The sequence below is a fragment of the Nomascus leucogenys genome, chromosome 8 (assembly GCF_006542625.1).
Source record: "Nomascus leucogenys isolate Asia chromosome 8, Asia_NLE_v1, whole genome shotgun sequence".
Classification (NCBI taxonomy): Eukaryota; Metazoa; Chordata; class Mammalia; order Primates; family Hylobatidae; genus Nomascus; species Nomascus leucogenys.
In genome coordinates this window covers 42606159-42630615 of record NC_044388.1, presented here as the reverse complement: position 1 = coordinate 42630615, position 24457 = coordinate 42606159, and the positions used below count along the sequence as shown (strand labels likewise).

The 24457-nt window shown below is 44.0% G+C and overlaps 2 protein-coding genes across 2 annotated transcripts; both read right to left on the bottom strand.

Annotated features, from left to right (window-relative positions):
* Positions 1 to 2072: 2072 nt before the first annotated feature.
* On the bottom strand, positions 2073 to 2542 carry LOC100596198 (40S ribosomal protein S26-like). The gene has a single exon (XM_012508487.2). The coding sequence runs from the start codon at positions 2499 to 2501 to the stop codon at positions 2154 to 2156; it is 348 nt and encodes a 115-aa protein (XP_012363941.2). The 5' UTR covers positions 2502 to 2542; the 3' UTR covers positions 2073 to 2153.
* Positions 2543 to 2926: 384 nt separating this feature from the next.
* Positions 2927 to 22437, bottom strand: PLPBP (pyridoxal phosphate binding protein). Its single transcript, XM_030817100.1, has 8 exons — positions 22262 to 22437; positions 19356 to 19463; positions 19243 to 19278; positions 18634 to 18709; positions 8657 to 8791; positions 6126 to 6268; positions 5591 to 5689; positions 2927 to 3366 (listed from the first exon to the last, which is right to left on the bottom strand). The coding sequence occupies exons 1-8, from the start codon at positions 22358 to 22360 to the stop codon at positions 3235 to 3237; spliced, it is 828 nt and encodes a 275-aa protein (XP_030672960.1). The 5' UTR covers positions 22361 to 22437; the 3' UTR covers positions 2927 to 3234.
* Positions 22438 to 24457: the final 2020 nt, after the last annotated feature.

Here is a 24457-nt window from a genome sequence, read left to right as displayed (position 1 = left end):
AGCCTACACAAGTCTACCAGCTGTTGTGATGGTGAAATGAGAGAATATAAAGAATAGAGCTGAATATGCCATCAATGTTAAACAAAAGGGGGGGGTACCATTTGAGTATTAAGAGGTTGCTTTAAGAACTGTGATAGAATCTGTGAGGAGCTCCCCAAGAGATCAAAGCCTTGATGGACTATTGGGAGGTTTTGTGGCGTCTCAAGCCTTCTGAGGCTGGCTTCAGTGAAGACAAGGGCCCAGTGCCTTCAGAGACTGAGAGACTCCACAAGTGGGTCCAATCCAGGCGAGCAAGCCATCCAAACTCCAGGAACTGGCTTTCATGAAAATCTGGAAGAAACCGAACCTGCCACCCATCATGCGTAACGAAAGACAAACTCACAACCTGGCTCAATTTTCTCTCTGCAAAATATCCCATCCTGCTGGGGACACCCTGGACACACTTTGGTGTCCTTCCCTTATCTAGATCTGATTGAGCCTTCCCTGGCTTTCCTCATTTGCTGTTTTTGTTTTGTTTTGGGATGGGGTCTCACCTTGTCACCCAGGCTGCAGTGCAGTGGTGCGATCTCAGCTCACTGTGACTTCTTCCTCCCAGGCTCAAGCAATTCTCCCACCTCAGCCTCTGGAGTAGCTGGGACCACAGGCACGTGCCACCATGCCCAGCTAATTTTTGGGGGGGTATTTTTGGTGCACACAAGATTTCACCATGTTGCCCAGGCTGGCCGGTATCGAACCCGAGGCTCTGCAAGTCACACTATCACTTGAGAGAGTCATGTCCTGTCTGGCCTCCACCAGACTGAGTAACCAGAAGTCCCTCACAAGGTAAACTATTGACAGTGGAGAGCCAGTGCTTGTCCCTCAGGTTAGCCAATGTCGCCATCTAGAGGCAATTCAAAAGTCTCTTGCAGCAAGGGGTAACTATTTTTATAATTCCTGAAATGTCCTTTTTCTTGCCCTTAAGTTCAGAATCCCTCTCACCCATGGTGTAGCTTTGGCTGCATCTGTGACCCCAGGGAAGCCCTCCTCCAAAGCCAGGCTGGCACATTGCCAAGGCACCAGCACAGCTGCTTCCTGTCGGTTCCAATGGCCCCTCCCGTTATATTCACTCACTACACCAGATCATAAAAAATAAATCTTTTAATTGCTTTGTAATTGACACAGATGGTATAATTCAAACTCACATTTTTATTTAATAGACTGAAATATCACACTATAGCTCTCACTGAAATAATACAGGAATCATAATGTTTAAGTTTACAAAAGTATATTCAGCAGCAGCATCATGTTTTGAAAGTTACTTGTAAAATCAAAGACTGGGGCTTGAAAAAATAAGAGAAAAAGCCATCTGGAAAATAAAAAACAAGCCATACTGAAGCCATTTGTCATGACTATTAGAGAATGGCGTTTTGGGGTTTTTTGAAGATCTTGCTACTTTATTAATGATCCAGAAGAGTTGCACAATTCTGGCTTGTAAATACAGTGGGGAAGCTGTAACTGTGCCTGGAAAGTGCTCCTCAGGACAAGGAACGTCAAAGCCAGGCTTTGTTGAAACCATGTGCCTGAAAAGGCTTTGAAGGACTCTTTCGTTTCTTAGGAGTAATGAGATTCACTGGGTTTTGATTTAAAAAATCACCCTAAAGAGGATGATAGTGGAGGAGATAATCATTAAACTCTCATCACTGTAGGTCCCAGAGGAAAAACGCAAAGTCCTGTCTCTTCAAGATGATGTCAGAAAGACCCAAGTCCTGCTTATGTTATCCCTTAATTTCAGGGATACCACAGAATGGCAGTGACACAAGCTCTCACTACCAAATTAATTTTTTTTTTTAAGAGACAGGCTATCTCTAAAAAAGGTGGGGGGTATTATCTGCATATTTAAAGGTTGCTTTAAGAAATGTGACAGCATCTATGAAGAACTTCTCAAGAGATCAAAGCCTTGATGGACTATTGGGATTTTTTTTTTTTTTTTAAAGGCAGGAGTACAGTGGTGCAATCATAGCTCACTGCAGCCTCAAACTCCTGGGCTCAAGTGAGTCTTCCACCTCAGCCACCATGCCCAGTTAATTTTTAAATTTTTTTTTTTTTTAAGTACAATTTCCATTTTACTTTTCTCCAGAGAATAGTCTGTCTTCAGTCTTTAAGAACTCAGCTCCTTACATGGGCTTTGGTGGGGGACGTGGGGCAGCACCCGCAGGTCTAAATCGGGGTGGGGGTGTTCTGTCCTTGCGGGCTTCACGAGATCGATTCCTGACTACTTTGCTGTGAATTGCACAACTCACACAGTAACGTAGCTTCACATACAGCTTGGGAAGCACATAGGCATCGAAGACACTCGCTTCAGAAATGTCCCTGACTGCTGCAGCCTCCACTATGTTTCGAATGATGGATTTCTTAATGGCCTTGTCCTTGGGCACGCATCGGGCACAGTTAGTGCAGCGAATAGGCTGCACGTGGCCGCGGCCCTTTTTGGCACGACCGTTGTTCCTTCTTTTCTTTGTCATTTTGGAGGCACGGACCGGAGAGAGCAATTTTTAAATTTTTTTGTAGAGACGGGGGAGCTCCTGATGTTGCTGAGGCTGGTCTTGAACTCCTAGGCTCAGGTGATCCTTCCGCCTCTGTCTCCCAAATTGCTGGGATTACAGGCATGAGTCACCATGCCTGGCCAGCAACAATTTGTGTTTTGAGAATTAACCTGAGCCATTTCCTGAAGCTACCTATACTGCCATTCCACAGTTGGGAATATCTTCACGTATCTACCGGCTAGCGAAGAATCTAGGGGCAGAAATCACCTTATTCCAGAGCAGCAACTTAGACGATATAGTAGGAGTTTGTAGGGAGATGTTAACCGTTAAGGAATTTCCCATTAAAATGAGATGAAAAAGGGGAATCCCTCTGACTTCCACGATTATAGGCATCAGTGACCAAATTTTAACCTGGAAAAGGCATTCATGGATCAGTTCATGCTCCTGGGCAGAATTCAATATTGAACACGACTCCTAGCTATTGATTTGGTATCTGTTCTGCAGAAATGTTTGAATTTCTCAAACTCAATCCAAAGCCACTACCTGAAGCAAGCTTCCTATGTCACAGACTAAGCACAGATGGTTTCCATCAACACACGTGATCATTAGTGCTCTCCACAGGTCACAGGAGAGCAGGACTGCGCTGGGACACAGGGAATATCGAAATGAAAATCTAGGTTAGTGCATAGTTAGTGCTCTCAGTATTTCCTGCTCAGTGCTCCTGTGCCACCTCCAGTGGGGCCTTCACGTCTGCTGCGCACTTGTCCGGGGTGGGTTTCTTTGAGTAATCCCGCTCTCCAAAAATCATGCTTCCTACTCGGACATTTGTAGATCCTACTTCAATCTGTGGGAAAAAAGAGAAGGTATCGAGGACCAGGTTTAAAATAATAAAATGGAGCCAGTGCTGAAGCTGTGCCCCCATTCTGGCTCTCAAGAGCCTTCTATGGACCAGGCGCGGTGGCTCACGCCTGTAATCCCAGCACTTTGGGAGGCCAAGGTGGGCAGATCACAAGATCGGGGGTTCGAGACCAGCCTGACCAACATGGAGAAACCCTGTCTCTACTAAAAATAGAAAATTAGCCGGGCGGCGGGGCTCACGCTGTAATCCAGCACTTGGGAGGCCGGGGGCGGATCACGAGGTCAGGAGATCGAGACACGGTGAAATCCGTCTCTACTAAAAAAAAAAAAAATTAGCGGGGGTGGCGGGCGCCTGTAGTCCAGCTACTCGGAGAGGCTGAGGCAGGAGAATGGCGTGAACCGGGAGGCGGAGCTTGCAGTGAGCCGAGATTGCGCCACTGCACTCAGCCTGGCGACAGAGCAAGACTCCGTCTCAGAAAAAAAAAAAAAAAAAAAAAAAATAGCCGGGCATTGTGGTGCATGCCTGTAATCCCAGCTACTCGGGAGGCTGAGGCAGGAGAATTGCTTGAACCTGGGAGGTGGAGGTTGCAGTGAGCAGAGGTCACGCCATTGCACTCCAGCCTGGGCAACAAGAGCGAAACTCCATCTCAAAAAACAAACAAACAAACAAAAAAAACAGCACCTTCTATGAATAATAACACAGCCGAAGATGGCTTCAGGATGATTGTTCTCCTCAGAGGTCAAATTGCCTCTGAGGACGAAACCCAAACAAGTTTGGTTTCTCTGGATTTCCAGTGGTTGGGGAGTGTGGCTGGCACTCAGCTAGGAGGGGGTCAAGGACATTAGATGTCCAGTGTGGGACGCAGCCACACAGCACAGCCCACCTACCTTTCCAATGTGCCACGGTCAGGTAGATGAAAAAAATATCCTTATAATTATCTGATCAAATTCCATTTTACTTATCAATGCAATGTATTTTTGTACTGTTTTAAGAAATACAATTTTCTAGGAATGCAAGTTCATATTTTGATTTTTGAAACTTTATCAAGTTATTTGCTATTTCAGAAAATCATGTATTTGCGTTGCCAATCTAGCACACTGTACCAGTTGATATTTACAGCTGTTGATGTACACGTAAGATTGTTGGTGAATCTATACATAAGATTAAGCCTGGGACGGGTGCAGTGGCTCATGCCTGTAATCCCATCACTTTGAGAGGCGTGGGTGGATTACCTGAGGTCAGGAGTTCGAGACCAGCTTGGCCAATATGGTGAAACCCTGTCTTAACTAAAAATACAAAAATTAGCCGGGCATGGTGGCAGGCAGCTGTAATCCCAGCTACTTGGGAGGCTGAAGCAGGAGAATCGTTCGAACCTGGGAGGGGGAGGTTACAGTGAGCTGAGATGGCGTCACTGCACTCCGGCCTGGGCAACAGAGCGAGACTCAGTCTCAAAAAAAACAAAACAAACAAACAAAAAACATGAAGCCTTAGGCTGCTTCATCGTGATTTGCTGTGATACAGCCATGCCCACGCACTTATGTAATAAAATGCCTTTCCAAAAATTATAGCTTAATTTTTTATTTTCCTTTAGACTACACTTACAGAATTGTGTTTATAATTTATGGAATTAGAGTTATAATTAATTTTTTATTTCCTTTAGATTACACTTATGAAATTATATTTTGTTTTAAAAGTTCAGATGTCAGGCTATAATTTCTATACATTTCTTTCCTATTTTTTTTTTTTTTTTGAGACGGAGTCTTGCTCTGTTGCCCAGGCTGGAGTGCAGTGGCGTGACCTTGGCTAACTGCAATCTCCGCCTCCCAGGTTCAAGTGATTCTCCTGCCTCAGCCTCCTGAGTAGCTGGGATTACAGGCGCGCGCCACCACGCCCAGCTAATTTTTGTATTTTTAGTAGAGACAGGGTTTCACCATGTTGGTCAGGCTGGTCTCGAACTCCTGACCTTGTGATCTGCCCGGCTCGGCCTCCCAAAGTGCTGGGATTACAGGCGTGTGCCACCGCACCCGGCTCTTTTCAAAAAAGAAAGGGCGTGGGGAATGAGAGATGCTGGAATAGCTGAGACTGGGTACCCTACTGCCATCCCAAGGCATTTCCAGGGCTTCTACAGCAAAGATCTGCTCTTGTGTCAGCCTCTCAGACCCCCTACACCCACCCCTCGAGGCAGACAGGGCACTGGCAGGACACTCACTGCATGCTGGAAATCCACGGACATGCCCATGCTCAGCTCAACCTGGTCCGCAGGGATGTTCAGCTTTTTACACAGCTCCTCCCGGAGGGACAATAACAGCTGACAGAAAGAGATGACACCTATTTTATTCCTGCCTTCTCTAATGATGCCCAAAAGTGGCTGAATCTGAACTTCTCTGACAACAGTTATGCATTCCTTATGATTTCAAGGCCTGTCAAAATTGCCAGAAGTTACTGAAAGGGTTTTTTGCAAACTATCCCACTTTCGAGAAAACTATTAGTCACTGGGGAGGAAGAAATCTCATATTCTCTAAAGACTATGTTTTAGCCAAGTTCAAGTTGAGCTGATAAAGGTTTGTGGGGCTTTGGGAACCTGTTCTTCCCTTTTCCTTCTGAGAAGAGTTCAAAAGAGGGATAGAACACTCAACAGGCAGTGTCTGGGATGTCTCTGCAATCCCCACTGCAGCCAGCCCCGCAATAGCACTCCAGCACCCTGCTTCTTCAGCACATGAGCAATCTCCCCAACCCCCCAGTACCTGGAAGTCTGGATTTGGTCCTTGACTAAGATCATGCCCAAAGCTTCCTATGGTCATCAGCCCCACAAACTCCAGGTTAGGACACTTGGCGTTTATGTGCTCCACGATGGCTATGGTCTCTGAAGGTGGGACGCCATGTTTACCTTCATGAAAAGAAACCGAAAACAGATATACTGCAAGGGTAAATGGCCAGAGGAAGGCTCCATTTTCCTCCCTTCCTTATGACAGAAGAGGTGACCCCCAACAAGAGAACCTCTTGAAAGAGCCTCAAGTCCTAAAGAGTAACTTTATACTTGGGGTTTTCTATGTTGCTCTGCTTCTGGTCAGGTTCTAAATTTCTCAAGAAAAGAGCTATCAGTTGGATTCTCTTTCCTCCATCTCAGGATTTCAGCTGAAAACAGCTAGGAAATATAGAAAAGAAAAAATCTTGCTTTTTTGGGATACCAGGAAGATTTGCATTGCCAAAATGCCAGATGAACCTGAGAATTACTTTTCTAAATCAAGAATTTTTACAGTTTTATTAATTTAATGGAGTTGCAACAAATTTAAAACAAAGTACATGTTAAATATTTTTGGCTATATATTTGCAAAGTTTAACTGAACTTTCTAATTAACAACTGGAGGAGAAATCTGCAGCAAGCAATTATTTGTTATACAGTTATAAGAGCTATTGATATTATCTAGCCCCCATTTATTAGGTGGAGATGCTAGTAACATTTACTTCAGTCTTTAGGGCATATTATAGCTAATTATCAAGAAATGATACAATAAAGACTTGACCTATAGTTGATTTCAGATTTCTATTGATAATTGGGATTTAAACCCAGGCAGTCTAACTCTAGGACATTATCTAGAAAACAGATGCCTCTACTGTGTTCCTGCATACTAAGATTTGGTGAATACTGGTGCTTTGATGGTTGCAATCAAATGCCTGATCTGTATACATTTATTCTTCACGAATAGCTAACAACATGTGTAGGGTTCTGTGCTAACAACGTTGCCTGGATTATCACATTCAGTCCTAACCACACACTCTGAAGTAAGCATTCTCATGATACCATTGCCAGAAAAGGAAACTGAAGTACAGAGAGATTAGGTAACTTATCCAAGGTTACAATACTGGAAAGTAGTGTAGCTGAAACCCCAGGTCTGTCTGATTTCAAAGCCTATGCTTCTATTCACACTATGTTACACTGTTAATCCAAGCCCCATAAAGATATTCATTGACTGGTGCTCACCGTAATTTTTTTTTTTTTTTTTGAGATGGAGGCTCACTCTGTCACCTGGGCTGGAGTAGGATCCTCCTGCCTCAGCATCCTGAGCAGCTGGGACTACGGGCGAACACCACCATGCCTGGCTAATTTTTGTATGTATGGTAGAGATGAAGTTTCACCATGTTGGCTAGGCTGGTATCGAATTTCTGACCTCAGGTGATCCACCTGCCTCAGCCTTCCCAAGTGCTGGCATTATAGGTGTAAGCCACCGCACCTGGCCCACTCACAGTAATTATCTTCCATTCTCTCCCAATGCAACATTAAGTAATTTTTTTAAGATCTAAGAGTATTTATATACTCTTAGGTCTTAATTTAAAATACTCTTTGTAGGAGTGATGGTGACCTTTCGGGATTTTCAGATGAAAGTCACAATCCCAGGCCGGGTGCAGTGGCTCATGTCTTTAATCTCAGCACTTTGGGAGGCCGAGGTGGGTGGATCACCTGAGGTCAGGAGTTCAAGACCCGCCTGGCCAATATGGTGAAACTCCGCCTCTACTAAAAATACAAATATTAGCTGGGCATGGTAGTGCGTGCCTGTAATCCCAGCTACTCGGGAGGCTGAGGCAGGAGAATCCCTTGAACTCAGGAGGCGGAGGTTGCAGTGAGCTGAGCTGGTGTCACTGCACTCCAGCCTGGGCGACGGAGTGAGGCTCTGTCTCAAAAAAAAAAAAAGGCTGAGCGCGTAGCTCACGCCTGTAATCCCAGCACTTTGGGAGGCTGAGATGGGTGGATTACTTGAGAGGTCATGAGTTCGAGAGCAGTCTGGCCAATGTGGTGAAACCCCATCTCTACTACAAATACAAAAATTAGCCAGGCGTGGTGGTGCACGCCTGTAGTCCCAGCTTCTTGGGAGGCTGAGGTGGGAGAATTGCTTCAACCCGGGAGGCGGAGGTTGCAGTGAGCCAAGATCGCGCCATTGCACTGCAGCCCGGGTGACATAGCAAGACTACGTCTCAAAAAAAAAAAAAAACAAAACAAAAAAAACGAAGTCACAATCCCCTTCTTGAACTCCCCATCCATTCTTCTTCCCCTAAAATTAAGATATAATGAACCACAATTTAGTAAAGAATGATATATAGACTGCTTTGCATGTCATTATGCTACCTAGATCACACAAAAAACAGCCAACTTAGAGGCCTGTGATCCTGTGATTTGTTTCTATAACCTTATCCATCAGACACTTGGGCCCACCCATTCTCCCTAAGCTTCAACCATCCTAAAGGAAGAAAAATCTACAATTCAGGTCTGGTCACTTACTCTCTTCTCCGCTGGTGTTAATCTGGATCATAACCTTTAACCTTTCAAGAGAACCTTTTTTCTGCCAGGAACTGTTCACTTTGTCTGCCAACTTCACAGAATCCACTGTTTCCAGCATGAAGAGATTGGGGACAGCTGTAATGAGACAGAGGCAAGGTAGTATTCCTTATTCGCTCTATTGCAGCAAGTAACATGCAACAAATCTCTGACTTGTTAGAGGAAAAAATATGCCAGGAAAAGAAAAACACGGTTAAATCTCAGTTCCTCTAAGAACACAAATGTGACAGTTTTACTAGATACAAATTCAAACGTCAGACCATCCCTGGCTAATCAGCAAAGGTAAATAAGGGAAACGCTGACATACATGATCAGGCAGCACATATGCTTCAAGAAGCTAGTAACGGACAGATTCCTAGTAAAAGGCTTGATCTATGTCTCAGTTCAAACTGAGAGAAACAGGTCAGGATGACAATGAAGAAAGGATGACCAGTGGAAGCCAAGATGCTTCCCCAGCATAGCACCACATTCTTCAACTTTCTGGGATGAGGGTATTCTTATCCAACAAGGACATCACAGTGACCCTAACACTGGCCAGGTGCGGTGGCTCACACTTGTAATCCCAGGTGGGTGGATCACCTGAGGTCAGGAGTTTGAGACCAGCCTGGCCAACATGGTGAAACCCCATCTCTACTAAAAAACTGCAGCAATCCACAGGACAGATTATCACAGTTTACATAACTATTCCTCTTGTTAATGGACATTAGATTGTTTCTTATTTTTTATTACAAAAACAAAGCTTGGATATAGAACTTGGTGCTATGTAAAAGTATTTCAGATGGGCAGTTTGCAAATATTTTCTCCCATTCTGAGTTGTCTCTTCACTTTGTTGTTTCCTTTGCTCTGCAAGAGCTTGTTTTTTTTTGGAGACAGAGTCTGGCTCTGTCGCCCAGGCTACAGTGCAGTGGCACAATCTTGGCTCACTGCAACCTCTGCTTCCCAGGTTCAAGCTATTCTTTTGCCTCAGCCTCCCAAGTAGCTGAGATTACAGGCGCCCACCACTACACCTGGCGAATTTTTGTATTTTTGGTAGAGATGGGGTTTTGCCATGTTGGCCAGGCTGTTCTTGAACTCCTTACCTCGTGATCTGCTGGCCTTGGCCTCCCAAAGTACTGGGATTACAGGCGTGAGCCACTGTGCCCAGCCTGCAAGAGCTTTTTAACTCGATGTGATCCCATTTGTCCATTTTTGCTTTGGTTGCCTGTGCTTTTGGAGTATTTACTCAAGAAATCTTTGTCAAGGTCGGGCGCAGTGGCTCACACCTGTAATCCCCACACTTTGGGAGGCTGAGCAGGGCAGATCACTTGAGGCCAGGAGTTCGAGACCAGCCTGTCCAACACAGTGAAACCCTGTCTCTACCAAAAAATACAAAAATTAGCCGGAGGTGGCTGGGCATTGTGGCTCATGCCTGTAATCCCAGCACCTGGGGAGGCCGAGGTGGTCGAATCACTTGAGGCCATGTGTTTGAGATCTGTTTGGCCAACATGGTGAAACCCTGTCTCTATTAAAAATACAAAAAAAATTAACCAGGCCTGGTGGCACATGCCTGTAATCCCAGCTACTGGGGAGGCTGAGGCAGGAGAATTCCTTGAACCTGGGAGGCAGAGGTTGCAGTGAGCCGGGATCATGCCACTGCACTCATGACAGAGCAAGACTAGCCTAAAAAAGAAAGAAATATACATGTATGTATTTGGCTTCAAGTGATCCTTCCACCTTGGCTTCCCAAAGTTTTGGGATTACTGGTGTGAGTCACTGCATCTGGCCTCAAGAAGCCTTTATGGAAATGAATTGAGCCGTGAGGTTGAATGAGTGTAATGTATCATCCAGAAGGGAAAATGGCACTAAAACAACAGTTCTGTTAGGCTTTCCTGCCCCTTCTATGCCTGCTGGCTCCTTCCCCCCTCCCTCCTCCCATCACCTTTACATATTTCTAACATGGCCGGGTGCAGTGGCTCACACCTGCAATCCCAGCACCTTGGGAGGCCGAGGTGGGCGGATCACCTGAGGTCAGGAGTTCGAGACCAGCCTGGCCAACATGGTGAAACTCTGTCTCTACCAAAAATACAAAAATTAGCCAGCATGGTGGGGCGTGCCTGTAATCCCAGCTACTTGGGAGGCTGAGGCAGGAGAATCAAGCGATTCTGGGTTCAAGCAACCCAGGAGGTGGAGGTTGCAGTGAGCCGAGATCATGCCACTGCATTCCAGTCTGGGTGCAGAGTGAGACCCTGTCTCAAAACAAACAAAACAAACAAACCAACCAACAAAATTTGTCCAGACTAATGTCTTGGAGAGTTTCCCCAATGTTTTCTTTTAGTAGTTTCAGGTCTTAGATTTAGATTTAAGTCTTTAATCTATTTTGATTTGATTTTTGTACATGGTGAGAGGTAGGAGTCTAGTTTTATTCTTCTGCATATGGATATCCAGTTTTCCCAGCAGCATTTATTGAAGAGATTGTCCTTTTCCCAATGTATGTTCTTGGCACCTCTGCTAAAAATAAGTTCTCTGTAGATGTACACATTTATTTCTGGGTTCTTTATTCTGTTCCATTGGTCTATGTGTCTATTTTTACGCTAGTTTTGGTTACTATAGCTCTACAGCATAATTTGAAGTCAGGTAATGTGATTCCTCCAGCTTTGTTCTTTTTGCTCAGGATGGCTTTGGCTATTATGGGTCTTTTGTGGTTCCATATAAATTTCAGGGGATTATGTTTTTCTATTTCTGTGAAGAATGTCACTAGTATTCTGATAGGGACTGCACTGAATCTGTAGATTGCTTTGGGTAATAAGGACATTTTGACAATACTGATTTTTCCAATTCATGAGCATGGAATATCTTTCCATTTTTTCACGTCCTCTTCAAATTCTTGCATCAGTGTTTTATAGTTTTCATTGTAGAAATCTTTCACTTCTTTGGTTAAGTTTATTCTTAGGTATTTCATTTGTAGCTATTGTAAATGGGATTACTTTCCTGATTTCTTTTCCAGATCATTCACTGTTGGCATATAGAAATGCTACTGATTTTTGTATATTTATTTCGTATCCTGCAATGTTACTGAATTTGTTTTTCAGGTATAATAGTTTTTTGGTGGAATATTTATGTTTTTCCAAGACTCCACGGTTTTAGAATCTCCTGGTAAGACAAAGGAGTACTCATTTACTCACTCCCTCAAAACACTGGATCTTAGCGGTCTTTTTGATTTTTCACAAATCTGATTAGTGATTTTGTATTTCTCTGAGGATGATTATTTTTCATTTGATTACTGGCCTTTTGTATTTTTATCCCTTGTAAACTGCCTCAGTTTTTGCGTATTTTTTTTTCCCTATAGATTAAACAAAAAGATTTGTAGCTGTTTATGTATTCTGGATATTAACCTCTTCCCTCTTCAAAAATATTATTTTTCTTCCACTCTGTGCCTCCCTTTTGCTTTGACATGCAGAAAGTTTTAATTTTTGTGTGATCAAATCTGCTAGTTGTTCTTTTAAAATTTATTATTAATATTATTATTATTATTAGATAGGGTCTCCTCTGTCACCCAGGCTGGAATGCAGTGGCACAATCACAGCTCACTGCAGGCTTAACCTCTCGGACTCAGGTGATCCTCCTACCTCAGCCTCCCAGGTAGCTGGGACTACAGACACACACCACCATGCCCAGCCAATCTTTTGTATTTTTAGTAGTGACAGGGTTTTGCCATGTTACCCAGGCTGGTCTTAAACTCTTGGACTCAAGTGATCCATCTGCCTTGGCCTCCCAAAGTGCTAGATTTACAGGCGTGAGCCACTGAGCCTGGCCTAGTTGTTTTTTTATGGTTTCCAGATTTTATGTCTTGCTTAGAAAAGCCCAACAAAATAAAAATATTTTCCTGCATTTTATTTTAATACTTTTATAGCTTTTATTTTCAAGTTAGATTATTTAATCTAGCTGGAATTTGCAACTCAATAATCAAAAGACAACTCAATTTAAAAACATTCAGAGGACTGACTAGACATTTTTCCAAAGAAGACATAAAAATGGCCAATAAGCCCATGAACAGATGCTCAACATCATTCGTTATTAATGAATATCAAAACTGCTGGGCGTGGTGGCTCACGCCTGTAATCCCAGCACTTTGGGAGGCCAAGGCGGGCGGATCACGAGGTCAGGAGTTTGAGACCAGCCTAGCCAAGATGGTGAAACCGTGTTTCTACTAAAAATACAAAAACATTAGCTGGGCGTGGTGGCAGGCGCCTGTAGTCCCAGCTACTCGGGAGGCTGAGGAAGAAGAAATGCTTGAACTTGGGAAACGGAAATTGCAGAGAGCTGAGATTGCACCACTGCACTCCAGCCTGGGCAACAGAGTGAGACTCCGTCTCAAAAAAAAAAAAAAAAAAAAAAAATCAAAACCATAAGGAGATACCATTTCACATATTTTTTGAGTCCAATATATCTCCTTTGTTGACTTATTAGCTATAACTCTTTACTGTGTTATTTTATTGGTTGCTTTGGGGTTTAACTTACAACAGTCCACCTTCAAGGTGTGTTATACTACTTCACACAGTTTAAGAACTTTACAATAGTGTGCCTCTGCTTATCCCCTTCTTTCTGTTATCATTGTCATGCATTTTGCTTTTACATAGTTATAAATCCCATAACACAGTTATTTTGTTTATATAACATATAATAAGATAATAGAGACCCAGCCTTCAAGTAGGATTTATCCTAGGAATGCAGGGTTAGTTTAACATTTGAAAATCAATCGGCCGGACGTGGTGGCTCACGCCTGTAATCCTAGCACTTTGGGAGGCCGAGGCCAGTGGATCACAAGGTCAGGAGTTCGAGACCAGCCTGGTCAATATGGTGAAACCTTGTCTCTACTAAAAACGTAAAAAATTAGCCAGGTGTAGTGGCATGTGCCTGTAATCCTAGCTACTCGGGAGGCTGAGGCAGGAGAATCGCTTGAACTCTGAAGGTGGAGGGTGCAGTGAGCTGAGATCACGCCACTGTACTCCAGCCTGGGTGACAGAGTGAGACTCCATCTAAAAAAAAAAAAAGAATTATCAATAAATGTGATTCAACATGTTAACAAACTAAAAAACCGTATGATCACTTGATACATTAAATGCATCTGACAAAATTCAGCATCTATTCTTGATAAAATCTCTCAGCAAACTAAAATTAGAAGGGAAATTCCTCCTTATGTGCCCACTCTCAGCACTTCTACTCATAAAGAAGTAAACAGGGAAATATACAAAGAAGTAAACTGTCTTCACTCATAGATGACATGATTATTTATGTGGAAAATTCAATGGAATCTACAAAAAAGCAACTAGAACATAAGTAATTTTAGCAAGGTTGCAGGATACAAGATCAACATACAAAAATCAAGTATATTTCTATATATAGGTAGAGTATCCCTTATCTGAAATGCTTGGGACCAGAAATGTTTCCACTTCAGATTTGGGATTTTTTCAGATTTTGAAATATTTGCATATACTTAACCAGTTGAGCATCTCTAATCTGAAATTCTGAAATCCAAAATCTTTTTTTTTTTGAGAAGGGTCTCACTCTGTCATCCAGGTTGGTGTACAGTGGTACAATCATGGCTCACTGCAGCCTTGACCTCCCAGGCTCAAGCAATCCTTCCACCTCAGCCTCCCGAGTAGTTGGGACTACAGCTTCGAGCCATCATATCTGACTAATTTTATTATTTTTTGTAGAGACGGGGTTTTGACATGTTGCTTAGGCTAGTCTTGAACTCCTGGGCTCAAATGATCCTCCTGCCTTGACCTCCCAACATGCTGGGCTTACAGGCATAAGCAACTGCCTCTGGCCCAATTAACATTTCTTTCTTTTTTTTTTTTTTTTTTCGAGATGGAGTCTTGCTGTCCCCCAGGCTGGAGTCAGTGGCGCGATCTCGGCTCACTGCAAGCTCCACCTCCCGGGTTCACACCATTCTCCTGCCTCAGCCTCCCGAGTAGCTGGGACTACAGGCGCCTGCCACCACGCCCAGCTAATTTTTTGTATTTTTGGCAGATAGGGTTTCTCTGTGTCAGCCAGGATGGTCTTGATCTCCTGACCTTGTGATCCACCCGCCTTGGCCTCCCAAAGTGCTGGGATTACAGGTGTGAGCCACTGCCCGGCCTTTTTGTTTGTTTGTTTTGAGACAAGGTATTATTCTGTCGCCCAGGCTGGAGTGCAGTGGTGAGATCTCGGCTCACTGCAGCCTCAACCTCCTGGGCTCAAGTGATTCTGCCACCTTGGCCTTCCAAGTAGCTGGGACCACAGGTGCGTGCCAGCACACCCAGCTAATTTTTTGGTACTATTTGTAGAGACAGGGTCTCGCCATGTTGCCCAGGCTGGTCTCGAACTCTTGGGCTCAAAAGATCTGCTTGCCTCAGCCTCCCAAAGTGCTGGGGTTACAGGCATGAACCGTCATGCCTGGCTCCAATGAGCATTTCTTTTAAGTGTCATGTCAGTGCTTAAAAGTTTCAGACTTTGGAGCATTTTGATTTTCAGAAATTTGAAATTGGGATGCCTATAACCTGTACTAGCAACAATCAGAAGTTGAAATAGAAAAATACATTTACAATAGCATAAAAAATATAAAAACTTTGGAATAAATCTGAGAAAAGATGTGGAAAATCTATACAATGAAACCTATAAAATATTACTGAGAGAAATTAAAGATGTAAATAAGTACTAAGGTATACCTTGTTAATGTGTTAAGAGAGTCAATATTTTTATATGTCAAAATGTTCCCCAGTTAATCTAAGATACAATATAATCCAGCAGGCTTTTCTTTTTTTCTTGTAGAAATTGAAAAGCTGGTTTATATGGAAATGTAGAAGACCCACAATAGCTAAAATAACTTTGAAAAAGAACAAAGTTGGAGGTTAACAGCACCTGATTTCAATAATTATTATAAAGCTCCAGTAAATCAAAGTAGCAAGCTACTGGTATAAAGGTAGATAAATATATCACTCACTAACAGAGGAGATCACTACCAACAGATAGTCCAGAAATACATCAAAGGATATCTGATTTTTGACAAAAATGCAAAGGCAGTGCTATGGAAAAAGGATAGCCTTTCTAACAAACAGTTCTGGAACAACTGGATATTCATGTGCAAAAAAATGAACTTGGATCCGTATCTTGTACCATATACAAAAATTAACTCAAAATGGATCATGAACCCTTAATAAGACCTAAGACTATAAAGCTGCCAGAAGAAAACATAGGAGAAAATCTTTGTGACTTTAAGATAGGGAAAGATTTCTTAGACATGATGGCAAAAGCACATTCTTTTAAAAAAACGAAAAACCAAAAACCCACAACTGATAAATTGGGCTTATTCCAATTAAAAACTTTCACTTTTCAAAAGACAAGCCATAGACTGAGGAAAAATATGTGCAAAGCACATATCTGATAAAGAACTCATATCTGGAATATGTAAAGAACTCTCTTGTCTCAACAGTAAGAAAATAATCCAATTAGAAAATGGGCAAAAGACTTTTAATAGATACTTCACCAAAGAAGATATACAGATGGCAAACATGAGAAGTTCAACATTACTAGGCATTAGGGAAATGCAAGGACACTACCATATACCTATTAGAATGGCTAAAATTGGGGCAGACGCAGTGACTCACACCTGTAATCCCAGCACTTTGGGAGGCTGGCGGGCAGATTGCCTGAGCTCAGGAGTTCGAGATCAGCCTGGGCAACATGGTGAAACCTCATCTCTACTAAAATACAAAAAAATTAGCTGGGTGTGGTGATGTGTGCCTGTAATCCCAGCTACTTGGGAGGCTGAGGCAGGAGAATCACTTGAACCTGGGAGGCGGAGGTTGCAGTGAGCCGAGATTGCGCCACTGCACTCTAGCCTGGGCGACAGAGTGAGACTCCATCTCAAAAAGAGGAAAAAAAAAAGAATGGCTACAATTTTAAAAGACTGACCATACTAGGTGTTGGCAAGGATGTGGAGGAACTTGAACACTGCAGGTGGAAATGTAAAATGGCACAACTACTTTGGAAAATTTTGGTAGTTTCTTAAAAAGTTAAACATACATAATGGATACAGAGTTTCAGTTCTGCAAGATGAAAAGAATTCTGTGGATAGATGGTAGTGATGGTCACACAACAATGTGACTACAAAATGCCACTGAACTGTATGCTTAAAAACGATCAAGACAGGCCAGGTGCAGTGGCTCACGCCTGTAATCCCAGCATTTTGGGAGGCTGAGGCTGGCGGATCACAAGGTCAGGAGATTGAGATCATCCTGGCTAACACGGTCTCTACTAAACCCTGTATCTACTAAAAATACAAAAAATTAGCCGGGCGTCGTGGCGGGGGCCTGTAGTCCCAGCTACTTGGGAGGCTGAGGCAGGAGAATGGCGTGAACCCGGGAGGTGGAGCTTGCGGTGAGCCGAGATCACGCCACTGCACTCCAGCCTGGGCGACAGAGCGAGACTCCGTCTCAAAAATATATACATAAATAAATAAATAAATAAATAAAAGATCAAGACAGTAAATTTTATGTTTGCTTTATCACAGTTATAAAAAGTTAAACATAACACTTAACTTGTGATTCAGCCATTCTACTCCTACATATTTATTCCAAGAAAAAGGGAAATATATCCATACAAAGACTTGTACACAAATATTCATGGCAACTTATTTGCAACAGCCAAAAATCAGAAGCAACCCAACATTCATCAACAGGTGAATGGATAAACAAATTGTAATATACTTATACAATGGAATACTACTGAATGATAAAAAGAAATGAAACTTTGATACAGGTATGAACACGATGAATCTCTATACTGAATGAAAGAAGACAAAAAGAGAGTACATACTTCATGACTCCCTTTGGATAAAACTCTAAAAAATGTAAACTAGTGTACATTAACAGTGACAGAAAGCAGGTAAGTGGTTCTTGAGGAGAGAAGTGGGACAGGTAAGAGAGGGATTACCAAGGGACAGGAGGAAACTTTTGGGGGTGATAGATATGCTCACTGTTTGTTGTGATGGTTTCACAGGTGCAAACATACACCAAAACTCGTCGAATTCTATACTTTAAATATGTGCAATGTGTTTTAAGTCAATTACCCCCTAATAAAGCTGTTACAAAATATATACAGGTTATTTAAATTTTTATACCTTAAGGGAAGTAAGTTCAGTTACTCAAGATCTCCATGTCTTTCTTAATTTTATTTTACTATGATTCTTCTTTTTTTTTTTTTTTTGAGATGAAGTCTTGCTCTGTCACCTAGTCTGGAGTGCAGTGGCGTGATCTTGGATCACTGCAACCTCTGCCTCCCAGGTTCATACGATTCTCCTGCCTCAGCCTCCTGTGTAGCTGGGACTTGACAGGCATGCACCACCACGCCCAGCTATTTTTTTTGCATTTTTAATAGAGTTGGGGTTTCACCATGTTGGCCAGGCTGGTCTTGAACTCCTGACCCCAGGTGATCCGCCCGCCTTGGCCTCCCACAGTGCTGGGATTATAGGTGTCAGCCACCGCGCCTGGCCTACTTTACTATGATTCTTAATTTTACCTTACTATACTTACTTTACTGTATTGTATTTTATTTACTGTAGCCTTTTATTTAAAGGAAAAAGAACAGAAACGTCTCTTTTGCTAGTTAAAAAAATTTATGGGCTACAATTCTTTTTAATTTTTCTGAAAGACCACCAAATAATAATAAACATGAGGTTGGGTAGGTTTCCAAGTATATATAACCCAGAAAATGGTGAATTCATTCTGTTCTTGGCATGATGTTTTCTCCTTTTATTAAGAACTCAGACTTTCCTAAAGAAATTCCAAAAACAAATGGTGAATTGGGGGTATTCTAAAAGTTGCTCTCTCTTCCACAAAGGGTAGTAGAAGCAATACAATGACAGGACAATTTTGTTTTCACATTTAATTTTATCTTACCCATCAATTTGTTGACATTTTGTTTCTGTAGGTGGCCAATGAAGTGCCATTTGATCTCAGGACACAAAGACAGAATCTGAAGAGAAAAAGGTAACCATGTGTAACTCAGATTTTATAGAGGCCTTGCTGGCTCAAACGCCTCATGCACTCCCTGTCACCTTTCATATCCACTGTCTGTTCCTTAAGTGTAATAAACTATCACAATCTTCACCCGGCCTCCTAATGAGGTAAAAGGATAGAGAAAAATCTAAGGCTTCTGTTCTGTTTTCCTCCCTTGTTCCCATCAATTCCCTCCATCTTTCAGATATTGCCCATCCGGGATGAACTGATTCAAGGTTTCAAATCTTGAAAAGATCCAAGATTACAGCAAGCTCCTGAAACCACCATTTCCAAACAGCCACCAAGGAGAAAACGACAGTCTGAACAAAGAGAAAAATCTAGCTGAGGATTACTTGGGGCTCAAGGTGAAAGTTGACATTTCTATCCCTGGCCCATTCTAAAGTCAACCACCCTAAAACTGCTGTACAACTCAACCACCAGGATGGGTCTAATTTTCAACTAAAGAGCCAAGATTTAGATACAAATTAAAGAATTCAGCTATCTACTTACTTTAGGATTTGATGCTTTTTCTAGCAGTTCCTGAACCTAAAAGGTCAAAACAGAACAAGTCAGAAGCCTGGCAATCATGATGCTTCCGAAGGGCTTCAGGAAAGGGCTCTTACGTAGTTCTCGCCAAAAGTGCGCTGCCCATGTCCATAGGCCTCGATCACCATGTCTGCAGGTTTGGTTTTGCTGACCGCCACTAGCCGGGGCTGGATGGATGGGAGATCCTGCCAAGAGGGAAAGAGCCATATGAGTGAATGTTTGGGAACCGTATCCCAATGCATCCCACAGGATAGATCCTGTAGGATAGACAGGCATTGATCTCAACTTGGCATTAGGTAAGATCCATTTTTTCAACACTGTAGGCAGATCAATATCAAATAGTGGTGATCATGATCAAATGTTTTTTAGGCGCATGGCATCTCAATCTAATATGTTAGCGATGTCAATATTTAGCAGAAGAAATGTCTCTCTCAGGAGAGCTGGGCAAGTTAAAGCAGTATTTCCTGTAAGTGTGGTCTTTGACCAACTGCATCGGCATCACCTGGGTGAGAATTTCCTTTTTTTTTGAGACAGAGTTTCACTCTTGTTGCCCAGGCTGGAGTGCAATGGTGCCATCTCGGCTAACCACAACCTCTGCCTCCTAGGTTCAAGCGATCAAGTGATTCTCCTGCCTCAGCCTCCTGAGTAGCTGGGATTACAGGCATGCATCACCATGCCTGACTAATTCTGTATTTTTAGTAGAGACAGGGTTTCCCCACGTTGGTCAGGCTGGTCTCGAACTCCTGACCTCAGGTGGTCTGCCCGCCTCGGCCTCCCAAAGTGCTGGGATTACAGGCGTAAGCCACTGTGCCCAACGGAGAATTTCCTTTTTAACAATCTCTCCAGGTGACTCTAAGACATACTAATGTTGGAGGCTTGCTTAAGAATCACTTCATTAATAGAAGGCTGCACTCTAAGTAAAAGAGAGATCACTTCTGGCTTCTGAAACCCAAACATTAGCAGTTTTGGCGACTCATTCTGGTCCTGGTGTATCATTACACCATAATAACACTGCCCCATTTACTCTAAAAGTGGCCCACATAGGTAACTAAGTAATTGATTATTCAATCTGTGAATTAAGAACCAGTGGCATGGCCAGGTGAGCCACACACCTGTAATCCCTGCACTCTGGGAGGCTGAGGTGGGTGGATCACCAGAAGTTAGGAGTTTGAGACCAGCCTGGCCAAAATGGTGAAATCCCATCTCTATTAAAATACTAAAACTTAGCCAGGTGTGGTGGTGGGCATCTGTAATCTGAACTACTTGGGAAGCTAAGGCAGGCGAATTGCTTGAATCCCAGAGGCGGGGGTTGCAGTGAGCTGAGGCTGTGCCATTGCACTCCAGCCTGGGTGACAGAGTGAGACTCCGTCTCAAAATAAAACAAAAAACAGTCTGGCCAACATAATGAAACCCTGTCTCTACTAAAAATACACAAAAAATTAGCCGGGTGTGGTGGTGTGCGCCTGTAATCCCAGCTACTCAGGAGGCTGAGGAAGGAGAATTGCGTGAACCTGGGAGGTGGAGGTTGCAGTGAGCCAAGATCGTGCCACTGCACTCCAGCCTGGGCGACAGAGTGAGACTCTGTCTCAAACAAAACAAAACAAAACAAAACAACAACAACAAAAAAACAAAAAAGAAAAAAAAAGAAAGAAAAGAACCAGTGGCAGAACTAAGACTGCGACACAAAAAATTCTGGATTCAGGATCAGACCTGTGTGACATCCTCTCACGACCACTATACAAACAGCAGGGGTTCTATGCGTTCTGCTGCCACCCAATCCACATAGAAACAGTAATTGAAGAGATTCATTTATCCTTGCATGATTCAGTCTTCTTGTATCCATCACCCCCTGAAGTTTTCACAGAATCACAGTGTTCTCAAGGACGTGACGGAGTCAGATCAATTAGAAAAATGTCTCCTCTTCCTTCCTTCCACAGCGATGCATAACCAGCCTCGTTTGAGTCCAAGTAGTGACTACTGGGAGTATGCTGATGATTGACGTTTTCCAGAGAGTTACCCGAACAGGCAGCCCATCTGCCTGAGTTCCCCTGAGAGAACCTCCAGGGTGATGTTTATTAGGGGAAGCCCTAGCTTTTCCTTGGAGAATCACCAAGAATCATAGAATATTAACATCAGAAGAGATCTCAGAGCTTTCAGAGCTGAGGGCCGGAATAGTTACTTGACTTGTTCAAGGTAACGTCTAAGGAATAGTCAAGGAAAGACTATAATACAGGTCTTGTCTTCAGCCAGCATAACACAGGTCTTGTCTTCAGCCAGCATTAATGCTCGATCAGAGAAACCCGTGACCTCTCTGTTAAGGTCCGTCTCATTCCACACCATTCAGCTTAAATTTGCACTGAGGTGGGCAGATTTTGACTCTTGGTCTAATCAAAGTCCAAGAGGCGGTAATATATTTATACACAAAAGACGAAAGCTTCCCTTAACCGGCTTGGGATTGGACTGCTCCCTCCTGCCCCACAAACAAGTGCCGCTCTGATGCCAGCGAAGTCCGGCCAGTCCACCCTCACCTCGGCCTCCGGGCGGCACTGGCATTTCTTGGGCACTTAGCAGGTGAGACGCTGCCACACACGCGATCTCGGGCGTGTCTGGCCTCCGCGGGGTGCTCTTGTACTCCCGTCTCCCCTTACCATACGTGGGCCCAGGCCTGGCCCCCCTCGCATCCGCCAAGGCTATCGACCCCGAAACGACGCGGTGCGCAAGTGGCCACGATACCTCGACACTAACTCATTTTCCCGAGGTAGCGGTACCCTCTGCTCCAACGAAGCCAATCTCCAGAAAACCTAAAAGACTCAGGATAAGGAGGCTGGGGAAACCCTTCGCTAGCCTTTCGGTGGCCCTAGGCGGCCGACCGGTCCCGCCTCTCTGGGAGACCCCTCTGCGTCACCATGACGACCCATTCCCACGCAGGTGTCCCTCTTCTCAAGGCGGCTGCCCACCTTCCCCACGCAGCCTCCTTCCTCACCTGCGGCCGCCGCGCAACAGCCTGCTGCACGCGTTCGTTCACCGCCCGCAATGCGCACCCGACTCCCAGCTCGGCAGACATACTGCCAGCTCTCCACATCCCCCGGGCACCGACGCCGAGCCCCAGGCCCCCTGCAGCTCAGAGCTCACACCATCTTCCGGTTCCGCCCAGCTTGCCCCGTGTGAACCAATCATTGCGCACCATCTAGTCGTCTCACCCAATCAACACCCGAGCAGCGCGGAGGCCCGCCCCCAGGCGGCGGCCATCTTGGGGAGGTCACCCGCGAACCTGGAAATGGAGTCTAGGGGCCGAGGTTTTGCGCGCCTGGTTCCAAGGGCCACTCCCTGTGTGCTCTCCTCTTTCCTGCGCCTCAGCCGCTGCCGTCCCCCCACCTCCAAGGGACTTTTGTGAGGCAAAAACGCATCCTGTACTCGGGGGATCCTGTTCCCTTTCAAAACGCCTTTCCGGGCTTGCCCGTTCTCGGCTTTCTGGGCGCCGGGACCAGAATTAGAAGCCACTGGGGCGGGAGCCAGGGCTTTTCTCTGTCAGATGGTTCTTGCGAGGAACCCCTAAGCGATACGAAAGGTAACTCTTCTTCTTTTCCCTAAAGACACGGCGTGATTCAAACGTATCGTGATTTTTGTCATCCTTCAGACCATTACTGTCCAAGAGAAATATAACGCCATCTACCTGTGTAATTTGGAAGTTTCTTATAGGCACAGAAGTTTAAAAATTTTAATGATATACTTTATTTAACCCAATATATCCAAAGTAAGATTTAAACATGCAATCAATAGAAAAACTAAATGCGATATTTTAATTCTTTTGAAAATCGTATGTGTTTCTGAAACCCGGTGTAGTGTTGACTTGCATATGCCTCAATTCGGGCCATCCCTATTTCAAGAGGTTAACGGCCATCTGCGGCCAGTGCTGTCTCATCAGGGGACACAGCATGATTATTACTATTATTATTATTGAGACAGTCTCGGTCTGTCACCTAGGCTGGAGTGCGGTGGCCCGATCTGGGCTCGCTGCAACCTCCACCTCCCGGGTTCAAGTGATTCTCCTGCCTCAGCCTCCCGAGTAGCTGGGACTACAGGTGCGAGCCACCGCGCCCAGCCCACAGACAGCTTTAGATGGTCTAGCAGGAGCTCAGCACATTCAGTTGGATTCTCTTTTTGAGATGGGGTCTCACTATGTTGCCCAGACTATCTGAGACTCCTGGACCCAAGCAATCCTCCCACCTCCGCCTCCAGAATAGCTGGGACTACAAACGCGCCACAACGCCGAGTTTGATTCTTGAGTCCCCTTCTGTGGGCAATATGGTTATAAACTGGATGAGGAGCCAGGCCATACAAAGATTAACACAGAATGCTACATAGTCAGGTGGTGAAATAGTAGGTGCTATGGGCAAGGAGAAGGAGATCAATTTTGTTAAGGAAAGCACTCTTGGCTGCAATTTCTGTTGAAAGATTTTCAAACATTATTTCAACTTAAGGAAGTGGGATGCTATTACATTAGAGAAATGGCTAATGTTTGTTCTACAGGTGGTCTTGTCTTGAGGTGATGGGGTTTATTAGAGCTTTCCTGAAAGAAGGGGCAATATTCTTACTCTCTCCTCTCACAGTTTTTCCCCAGACTCCCAGGAACAGAGATGGAATTTCACATCTTCTGCTCTGGGAAAATCACATTAGGCAGAACCTCACATCCTTAAAATAAGGGACTTCTTTTTGGGAATTCTCTGGTCATTTACCCTGGTACACATTAACTGGGTTATCTGCAAACTAAGACTGCCGACATTAGGAGTAATTGTGTTCAAATAAAATGTCTCTGGACTTGACACATTTGTACTCCAACCAAAATGATAAAAAAATTTAAAATGACCAGAATGGCCCTTTGTGGTGTGAGTATAGATGCTTGCTGTAGAGACACAGGTGGGAAGGAGCGAGCCAGCAGTGAGTGATGGGGAGGGCAGAGGGGATCACGGTGATGGGATGTGTAGAGGAAGGATTGGGTGAGATGAAACACTTCAAATAATGTGCTATTTGGAAAACATTTTAAAACCATAAATACCTCACAGATCTAGGGAATGTATAAGCCAGGGGTTAGGTCACTATGACAACAAGTAGCTGTAGCTTCATTTACTAGATTGGGCCTCTATTCTTTTTTGTGTTTTTTGAGACGAAGTCTCGCTCT

Excerpts from the sequence above, each read along its gene's own strand:
- PLPBP (XM_030817100.1), bottom strand. The coding sequence starts at position 22,360 with ATGTGGAGAGCTGGCAGTATGTCTGCCGAGCTGGGAGTCGGGTGCGCA. Across the intron at positions 8,792-18,633 it reads AAATGTCAACAAATTGATGG|CTGTCCCCAATCTCTTCATG; the intron begins GTAAGATAAAAT and ends GTCTCATTACAG. Across the intron at positions 6,269-8,656 it reads TAACACCAGCGGAGAAGAGA|GTAAACATGGCGTCCCACCT; the intron begins GTAAGTGACCAG and ends CTTTTCATGAAG.
- LOC100596198 (XM_012508487.2), bottom strand. The coding sequence starts at position 2,501 with ATGACAAAGAAAAGAAGGAACAACGGTCGTGCCAAAAAGGGCCGCGGC.